Source organism: Chanodichthys erythropterus, chromosome 23, assembly GCF_024489055.1.
Source record: "Chanodichthys erythropterus isolate Z2021 chromosome 23, ASM2448905v1, whole genome shotgun sequence".
NCBI lineage: Eukaryota > Metazoa > Chordata > Actinopteri > Cypriniformes > Xenocyprididae > Chanodichthys > Chanodichthys erythropterus.
In genome coordinates, this window is record NC_090243.1 from 14,595,271 (window position 1) to 14,606,116 (window position 10,846).

General features: G+C 34.5%; 1 protein-coding gene across 5 annotated transcripts; it reads left to right on the top strand.

Annotated features, from left to right (window-relative positions):
• Positions 1-1,134: 1,134 nt before the first annotated feature.
• On the top strand, positions 1,135-10,597 carry fam168b (family with sequence similarity 168 member B). 5 transcript variants are annotated; one of them, XM_067377496.1, is made up of 7 exons: positions 1,135-1,263; positions 3,651-3,739; positions 3,897-3,980; positions 5,149-5,291; positions 5,680-5,860; positions 5,948-6,067; positions 9,413-10,597. In XM_067377496.1, exons 2-6 carry the CDS (start codon positions 3,670-3,672, stop codon positions 6,055-6,057), a joined length of 588 nt encoding a protein of 195 aa, XP_067233597.1. In that variant the 5' UTR covers positions 1,135-1,263; positions 3,651-3,669; the 3' UTR covers positions 6,058-6,067; positions 9,413-10,597. The 5 variants fall into 5 exon arrangements, with proteins under 5 accessions (XP_067233597.1, XP_067233599.1, XP_067233600.1 ...); XM_067377498.1 differs by having other exon boundaries at positions 5,683-5,860; XM_067377499.1 differs by having other exon boundaries at positions 3,900-3,980.
• Positions 10,598-10,846: the final 249 nt, after the last annotated feature.

The window sequence follows — 10,846 nt, forward strand, 5'->3', positions numbered from 1 at the left end:
GAATCAGCGTGTCGAATCATGATTCGGATCGCGTGTCAAACTGCCACGGCTGAAATCACCTGACTTTGGCGCTCCGAACAGCTCATTCGACACAGATTCATTGTGCTCCGATGCTTCCTGAAGCAGTGTTTTGAAATCAGCCATCACTATATAAGTCGTTATTTTGTTTTTTGGCACACCAAAAATATTCTCGTCACTTTATAATATTAATATTGAACCACTGTACTAACATGAACTGATTTAAATATGTTTTAGTACCTTTATGGATCTTGAGAGTTTCATTGTTATTGCTGGCTATGCAGGCCTCACTGAGCCATCAGATTTTATCAAAAATATCTTAATTTGTGTTCCGAAGACGACTGAAAGTCTAACTGGTGTGGAACGACACGAGAGTGAGTAATAAATGACATTATTTTCATTTTGGGGGTGAATTAACCCTTTAAAAAGACTATTAACAAGATCTATATGGCATTCCTGCTAAATTATTTCCTACTATTAATTTGTACTAAATTGAAAAACTTAGCTTTACAATTTTCTGAAAGCTATGCAAAGGAAATTTTTATTTTGTTGGAAAATTTACATATGTGCCTAATTTTTAATACCATTATCATGCTTTAAAGAACTAAATATAACATTTTCAAAAAAAAAAAAAAAAAAAAACTTATGAAGATAATCAAACGTTTTTTTTTGCACACATAAATCAAATTCCTTTTTATTTTGACATTATCTTATTATATGCATTAACTTGAAAATATTATATATTTGTCAGCCTAATATAAATGCTGTTGTTACCTAAATATCATCAAAATAAAATTTTTTTTTTTTTAAATGGCAGTTGATTTATTGGTAGAATACGTTGATTTTAATATATTAAAAACAAAAAATCATGTATAGGACTGTTTTGTATGCAAAATAATTTGAGTGTGAATCAAAACCTATCCACTTTTATTTCAAATATCTTATACATATGACGTTACATGCATATACAACAAAGCAAATCTGGAGTAAATTCGACCAACAACACAAACCTAAATACACAATTACACATTTTAAACATACAGTGCCTGCTTTATGCGATTTTATTTAATAATAGCGATTTGAATACGTCCTTCCGCTTCTTACCAGAGGCGGAAGTGACGCACGGTGCTGCCAGGGCTCGCTGTGCGTAGCGTTCGCATCCGACGCAAGAGCGCGAGACAGACAACATCATCAGACCAGAGCGAATACTGGATTAATTCGCCAGCTTCAAAAACACCAGCGACCGTACGTACCCACAGTCACTCTCTCATTGAGATGCATCGCTTTAGCTGCCCACTTGAACGGGATTTTGTTTGGGAATAATAAGCGGATGGATGGAGGAGTGGGACATGTAACGTTAGTGAATTGGGATAAAGTGGGATGCGAGATGCTGCTGTTGGCCTGTAACACCGAGCCACTGCGCTGCATCCTGCGTGCACAATGTCACGGCTATTATTATGATGTGTTTGAGCATCAGAGCACGATCGTCGTATGCAGTTATGCTAACAGATGCTAACCTTTTATCCATGCATGTAAAATATTAATTGGTCGACCGGTAGAGTCAGTTTACAATCGGGACTTCAGGCGAATTGAAAACCACACTTGAGCAGATGCATTCAATGCAATGCGTTATGCGCATTTTCTAATTTTTATTTTTTTCATTGGCATTGCATTGTGCTTTGATGCGTGTTTTGAATCTCATATCTCGGATGCACTCAACCAATACGAGCAGAAACACGTTGCATCTGATCTGACATCAGCACGCGATTTAACACATTATTTATTTTTTTATAAACTCGACAGTTTCTTGATAGGTCTTTGAATAACACAGCATCTATCTTTTTACAAGTTACTGAACTCATGCAAAATCTGTAAAAATGTGCTATGTGATTCCAGACATCAAATTTGATTGACAGGTCCAGTAGAGTGTGAGGTGAGGTTATATAGAGGGACTGCGTTTATTATAAAGTACCTGTTACACGTGACTGATGAAACTGAACCTTGGCAACACTGTCTCTAAGTTTTCTTTGTCCTTACCGATACGGAAATGGATTATTTTGAGTGCCCAATAGCCAGAATGGAGAACACTATAAAAAATAACTAAAAAAACGAAATAAATGTACACAGTAAAATACCGTTTTCCACTGAAACAGTATTATACCATAAAAATAATGCATTCTGGGTAATATTATTAGTCGTTTTCGAGGAAGTAACCTATATTACCCAGAATGCACTGTTTTTACAGTATATTCTGTATATTCCAATGCATTCTGTATATTATGCATTCTGGGTAATATTACTTTCCTATAGGCCTCTTTTCATAAAATGACAAAATATTACCCAGAATGCATTGTTTTTATGGTATATGTTTCAATGGAAAATGGAAATTTTTAATTTTTTAGTGTCAAATATTGATTCTATTTACTTTCAGAATATTAATATATATATATATATATATATATATATATATATATATATATATATATATATATATATATATATATTATATACATACAGTACAGTACAGTCCAGTCCAAAAGTTTGGAACCACTAAGATTTTTAATGTTTTTAAAAGAAGTTTCATCTGCTCACCAAGGCTACATTTATTTAATTAAAAATACAGTAAAAAACAGTAATATTGTGAAATATTATTACAATTTAAAATAACTGTGTACTATTTAAATATATTTGACAAAGTAATCTATTCCTGTGATGCAAAGCTGAATTTTCAGCATTGTTACTCCAGTCTTCAGTGTCACATGATCCTTCAGAAATCATTTTAATATGATGATTTGCTGCTCAAGAAACATTTATGATTATTTTCAATGTTGAAAACAGTCGTGTACTTGTTTTTTTCAGGATTCCTTGATGAATAGAAAGTTCAAAAGAACAGCATTTATCTGAAATACAAAGCTTCTGTAGCATTATACACTACTGTTCAAAAGTTTGGGGTCAGTAAGAATTTTTATTTCTATGTTTTTGAAAAGAAATTAAAGAAATGAATACTTTTATTCAGCAAGGATGCATTAAAATCAATCAAAAGTGTCAGTAAAGACATTTATAATGTTACAAAAGATTAGATTTCAGATAAACACTGTTCTTTTGAACTTTCTATTCATCAAATAATCCTGAAAAAAAATATTGTACACAAATATTTTGTAAAATTGTACACATTAAATGTTTCTTGAGCAGCAGATCAGCATATTAGAATGATTTCTGAAGGATCATGTGACACTGAAGACTGGAGTAATGATGCTGAAAATTCAGCTTTGCGTCACAGGAATAAATTACTTTGTCAAATATATTTAAATAGTACACAGTTATTTTAAATTGTAATAATATTTCACAATATTACTGTTTTTACTGTATTTTTAATTAAATAAATGTAGCCTTGGTGAGCAGACGAAACGTCTTTTAAAAACATTAAAAATCTTAGTGGTTCCAAACTTTTGGACTAATATATATATATATATATATATAATTTGTATGTATGTATGTATGTGTGTGTGTAATATATACATATATATAAAATAACATGAATAACAACTGTAATTTTTTTAAGAAAAGTTGTCTAGTAATAGGTCATTGTTTAGTTGTGTATATAATGTCTTCTGCTGTCTTCCTCTTCCAAGGTGCTGAAAGATAAACATCATGAACCCTGTTTATAGCCCTGCGTCATCAGGGGTTCCTTATGCTAACCCTAAAGGAATAGGATACCCAGGTAACCAGAGATCAGCTCTGTCTCCCTTGCATGCAATGGATAGGAAGTGTCTGGAGTTTTCACACTATGTAATTAAGTTCTAGCAGTTTTTTGTTATTGTTTATTGCTGTGATTTTTTTTTTTACATTTTTTTAATTTTCTCCTGGACTTGTTGCAGCAGGATTTCCTGTGGGTTATGCAGCAGCAGCTCCAGCATACTCCCCCAGCATGTACCCTGGTGCAAATCCAGCCTTTCCAACAGGTAAGAGAAGTCCAAACTCCCTCTACCCAAAACCCAGTTGTTCACGGTGCAGTGAGTTGTCATGGGCTCTCATTTGCTCAGCCAAGAAATACTGAGGTTTTGAATTTTTGTTTTAAGAAGCTAGAAAGTGCAGTTCTTGGAGCTTATTTGTTTTTAATTTTATTTTTTTTCAGTATTTTTCATTAATGTTTTGTCTTACCTCAACAGTACAGCTTTAAGTCAGTCAACTTGAAATGACATTCACTAACCATTTTGATTTTGTAATCTTTAGTAGCACCAAAATGAATTTGTTTTACTGAAACACTGAAAATTAAATTAAAGTTTTCATTTAGACGACAACCCAAACCGAAAATAAAGTTTATTTAATAATCAATGAATTAATAACATTTATTTAATAAACAACAGTCAAATAAAAAGTAGGTTGTATTATATGTACACATTTAAATTGCATGTAAGGCAGTTTTACTTCAACTTTTTAATGATCCAATTCATTGTTGTAATATAGACATTTAAATGGTGGCTGTAATAAATTCTTGTTTTCATGACAAATTTGTCCAAACTTACATTAAATAATAAGGGCAACAGATTAAGTATGAAAAAAATGAATATGTAAGATTAATAAGTAGCATCAAAACAACATTTATTTTTTGAATTTCATTATAAAATTGACAGAATCAAGCTCAGACTTTATTAATTTCAAAAGTAACATCATATTATTGGATAGTAGGCATGCTAAAGTTTTGTTCACACATCAACTGAAAACAGCATATACTAAAAGATCCCAGTTCATCAAAATAAAGATTGATTAAAAACGACAAATCGATATTGTCAATCCAGCCCTAGTGTCCACACAGCTGGTTACTACCTGTTGTAGCTTATCCATAATTTTACCATTTCGGTCGCTGATTTTGGTTCTCTAAAACTGCTTTAGCCTAAACTGAAAATTATTTTTTGGAGGAATATTTTTGTTTGTGGCGCATCACTATTAAGTTTGCATATTTCCAGTTGAAACTGGATGTTCGAGAAGAAACAGTGGTACTTAATTTTTTAAAACTATTTTTATCCATAGGGTCAATTTTAATGTGATGCTTACTTTTTAAAAACAGTGTTGATGTTAGCAAATTGCTTTATTTTCTTTACCTCTACAAATGTATTGTCATCCCTACAGGTTATGCTCCCGGGACCCCTTTCAAAATGTCCTGCTCCCCAACAACAGGTGCCGTACCCCCCTATTCCTCATCACCCAACCCCTACCCTGCTGCCGTCTACCCCGTGAGAAGTCACTACCCTCAACAGAACCCCTATGCACAGGTAAGGCCATGAAAAAACAGAGCAGTTTTTATTGTTTATGGAATTTTGTACTATTAATTATAGATGATTTATCAATGCATATCAGTATTTAAAAAAAATTAAGAATTATAATCTCTAATCAGAATAACTTCCCCTCCCTCTTGCAACAATTTCTCTTCTCTGATTACTTGTTTACTGGTGTGAGAGCGGGACATGACATCACAGAATATCAAATAACAAGCATCCAATCAAGTCCCGCCCTACATTTTTTTTTCGTTCGAGAAGCCGTTTCACTCAGATATACGTCACAATAAGAAAGAAAAGACTATTGCAACGTATGCTTAATGTCAACTTTAAGCATAAGTAATGTCAAAACTGTATTTTAAGACATTGGATGTTTTTTCCACAGCAGCAAGGCACTTACTACACACAGCCCCTTTACGCAGCGCCGCCCCATGTCATTCATCATACAACGGTGGTCCAGCCAAACGGCATGCCGGCAGCTATGTATGCCCCTCCCATTCCCCCGCCCCGTCCTAATGGAGTCGCCATGGGAATGGTTGGAGGCACCACCATGGCGATGTCAGCTGGTGAGTCTTATGGAAATAAATAATCAATGGAAATTCATGCAATTGGACAAAAATGGTGAAAATGCATCTTATTTTTTTCCTCCTCAGGGACGTTATTAACTACTCACTCTCCAACCCCGGTTGCGCCCCACCCCTCAATGCCTACGTATCGCCCACCCGCCACTCCTACCTACAGTTACGTGCCCCCGCAGTGGTGAACACGACACTGTGAGTGCAAATCCCACATGTTTGGCAGCTCTTAAAGGGATAGTTCACCCAGAAATGAAAATTCTGTCATTAATTACTCGCCCTTATATCGTTCCAAACCAATAAGACTTTCGTTCATCTTCGGAACACAAAGATCTTTTTGATGAAATCTGAGAGCTTTCTGTCCCTCCATAGACAGCTACGCAACTACCACTTTGACACTTCTAAAAGTTCATAAAGAGATTGTAAAACTAATCCATATGAATTGATTTCATCAAAAAGATAATAATTTGTGTTCCAAAGGTGGACGAAAGTCTTACAGGTGTGGAATGACATGATGGTGAGTAATTAATGACAGAATTTTCATTTTTAGGTGAACTAACCCTTTAAGGTGCGGTCACTTTTACCGTTGTTATGCAAATTTTCACAGGTGAAATCCAGGATTCTACACAATTGGGAATTTCGTGAGGGGATGATTTCCCCATGCAGATTTCGCGTTGGGTTCAGTTGGTCACGTGAATTCACCACGTTGACTGACAGACAGCTGCTTAGCTTGAAAGTGATTTCTGTGTGAAGTGTGCTTCATACATTTCTACACTATTTATAATTTTGTCCATAAAATTTCGCCAAATTTTGCTAATGTGATCGCACCTTTACTGTGTATGTTCTTAACTCTGGCCCTTGAGATCCACTTGACTCCTGAGTTTATTTCCAACCTTGATTAAACTCACCTTCCTGTAACTTTCTAGTATCCTGAAGACCTTGATTAGCTTGTTCAGATATGTTTGTTTAGGATTGGAGCTAAACTCTGCAGGAAAAAGTTTGAGAATCCCTGGTGTTAGTGTTGTCAAAAGTACCGACTTCGATACCAAGTCGGTACTGAAATTTAAAAAATGTGAAGCTTTGAGCGCTGTTCAGCGGATTCGTAAACAACACCGATTGGCCATTGTGTTCACACGCTCATCAGATATGTCTGTGATCAGCTACAATGATCAATGCATGGAAGCGTTTGAAAGCACACGGAATTGTTTGAATTTGAAAGCGTTTTGAAAGCAGGCGTCTGTGTAAGGTAGACGTGCCAATATTTGGTAATGCTATATATCGCGATAATGAATATGCACGATATTGTTATCGTGGGCACTTTAAAATACGGTTGTTCCGATTCCGATACTAGTATCGGAAATACCACCGATACCACAAAAATTTCTGGCATCGGTATCGGCGAGTATTTAAACTCACGTACCGATCCGATACCATTTTCTTAAACAATACCTAGTTGTGCCCGCTATCTTTGCTTAACGCAGCAAATCGGAAATCAATTCTTCTTCGCGGCTCAGAATGCAAACACAGGAAGTTGTGCTGTGTTGCCACAAGCAACCACTGTTTAGAGCAGTGGAGAAGTGAAAACGCGCTAGCAGTATGTCTGCTGTTTGGCAGTATTTCAGACCAGTAAAACGGCGACATGTCTCATATGCAATGCTGCAATTTCGAGTGGCACAAGTAACTTAAACACAAATAACTTAATAAAGCATTTGAAGACGCGTCACCCCGCGCAACACGATGGTTACATAAAGGCTAATGCTGCGTTCACACCAGACGCGAATGAAGCGATAAGCGCGAGTGATTTACATGTTAAGTCAATGCAAAGACGCAAACTGACTCTCTGCGGCGCGATTCGCGTGAATGACGCGGTGCGAATTGAGCGATTCGGGCGTTTGGCGCGCTTACGATGGAGAAGGATGAGGCGTGCCAGCTTCATTCAAACAAAGAGAAACATTTTCAAAAGACAAATAAAGATAACCGACAAAATTGTCGGGTTTATTGTTCTGGATGACCAGCTGCTGTCAGTCGTCAAAAACGTGAGATTTTTATTTAACAAAATTGTTTCTGGACTTCAAGTTTTAAAGAGATTATTTTCTTATATAATTATATTCCTAGATTTATTTGTTGCACTGTTTTTATAGTTATATTGTAAAACTAATATACCTTTTTCAGTTTACAGTGTTAGATTTGTGGCTGCATTTGAAGTTCTTTTTCACTTAAAATAAATAAATAATATAACTGACAAATGTATGTCAGATAATAAAAATACTCTAGTTCACTACTCTAGTACTTGGTATCGGCCGATACCCTGAGCTCAGGTATCGGAATCGGAAATGGAAAAGGGGTATCGGAACATCTCTACTTTAAAATACCATAAATAATAATTTATTACCAATTATTAAAATTTTTATAATGCATTTAAGACTACTTTCCACATCGACCGTATAAAATGCACAACACCGCTGTATTCTGCGTAAAAGAGACACGTGCATGTACTGTAAACAAGCCCAACGTGCACGAGAAGCACATGGCGGAACGCTGAATTAAAGTTTTTAAAAGGCGTCAAACAGCAATCCATTGTTTTTTTGTAATATCAATGTTGTTCATCACAGTACCGAATACTTACTTAAAGGCTTAATAGGCTATTTATTTTCAAACTTACACATTTTTATATTTTAATCTGGATTACAACATGCCATAATGATTAGAAATGTTCTGATTGTTGTTGTTCAGTAAAACTTTGAGGCATACAGCTTCAATAGTTAACATGTTAATTCATTATTACCAAACTCACAATGAAAATACTTATAAAGCATTAATTATTCTTAGTTAATGTTAATTTCTTAGTTACTGTTTAATAACATTACTAAAATCAAAAGAACTTATTTAATGGACCTGAGATAAAACTAACAATGATCAGTTTTATTTTTTAAACTAACATTAACAAAAATTAATACTTTCTATGTAACTATTGCTCAGTCTTAGTTAATGCATTAAATAATGAGAGCTTATTGTAAAGTGTTACCTTTTGTTCTTTATAATTCTTTTGCACTTTAATATTTGAAAATGTTACTTTATATATTTTTGTGTATTGTATTATTGTATTTAAAGTTATTTTTGTTATAAGAAAGAGTTCTTAAACCTGTTATAGTATGACAACACTTTTTTTGCAAATTATTTCAATATTGTGATAATACCGTATACCATGATAAAAGCTTCAGCAATTAATCACAACATGAAAATTTGATACCGTCACATGTCTAGTGTAAGCGATTGGTGAAGAGCGTCATTGATGTCTATTTACAACATATTTTTGAAGTGTTGATCATTGTAACCAATCACGGACATATCTGATGAGTGCCTGAACACAATGGCCAATCAGAGGTGTTTACGAATCCGCTCAAAGTGTCACATTTTTATAATTTCAGTACCAACTTGATATCGAAGTCTGTACTTTTGGCAAAAATACCTATTGTATATACTATGTAAATAATATGCTTTTGTCATCCCTATTTGAAATAATTGTCTTTTTGTCATCTTTAGGTCAAAAGATGGTAGATATGCATTCTCACTGTCCAGTATTTTACAATTGGAGCTGACACTACAAGTGTTATCAGCCAGTTGCTCTTCCTTCCAAACATAATGTGAATCCGACTCCAGTTGGCAGACGAAAGGAAAGAGTATCTTCCCAGTCCGGCTCCATTACTCTACTTCCCATCCTTTACTCATCCTACGACATATCTCACGGCCGAAGACCAGACAAGCTCTTCATGCTGAATTGTGTTGTGTGGACTGTCTTGCAGTTTTTAGCTAACTCTTTAATTGGTGAAACCGGAAGGGAGTTGGAATTAGTTTTATTGGAATACCTATTGAATGCATGTATATATTTAAAAATAAACGAGACAAAAAAAAAAAGTCCCAACAGCGCTAGCTCATAATACCAGCTATGACTGATGCAGTTATCTCAAGCAAAAATCCAAAGGGATGGGGAGAAAAACAATTGTACATTAAATGCAATGTCTTAACTGTTATTTCATACAAGATATTAATAACGTTAGCATTTAAAAAAAACAAAACAAAAAAAACCACTTTTTGTTATTTTTCCTGGTTTTAATTTGGGTATTTGTAGCTGCAGGCATGGTTCGTCTTCTTGGGTGACGGTGTGTTTGTTGCTGCTCCTGCCCTGCTGGAAGACGAACCTTTAGGGTTTGTGCCTCTGCTTCATATGCCTGTTTTTAGTTGATACGTTTTATCACTCTACATGCTCTCGCTGCAGTTAATTGTTGCACTAATTGCCTGTGTGTGTACATAAATTGGTTGATTGAGCTGTATTGGTGCTGAGAGCATGCTTACTCATTTGTGTACCTTTGGCTTGGTTTTCTTAACTTTTAAAAGTCTGACCGAAAGATTAACATTGGAATCGCATTGAGTTGCGACATTTTAAATGGTAACTTGTTTATGTGCTTAATTAAAGAAAAAAGAAAACTCAATTAAGTTGATTTGATAACACTACTGGTTACCTTTTGAGGAGGTGAATTTGAGTTTAGTTATTATTGACCCAAAACTCTACATCGCTTGTTACCTCAAAATTACACAGTAACTGAAATTCATTGTCTTTTTACTTTATACATTGCCTATGTCACTTCGGTTAAAGAATGTTTTGTAATGTTTAATGTGTTTTTGTTTTGTATTTTCAAGAAAGACCAAAAAATAAATACAATAATAAATTATGAGTTTTCTAGTTTTATTTTTGATGTGTTAGATTAAAGAACAGAGTCTTACCTTAAGGTTCTAGTAATGGAAAACCATTTTCAAATGTCTTTTTTTGAATGGTGATTTATCAAATCTGTCTGAAATTGTATTAATTTTAAAAATCATCTAGTAATCATTAAACGTGAGATAAATTCTATTCCAACTTCAATCACTGGATGTCGCCATTAATCCAGGTCAATTTTTAGGAGTTCTAACTAACCAACC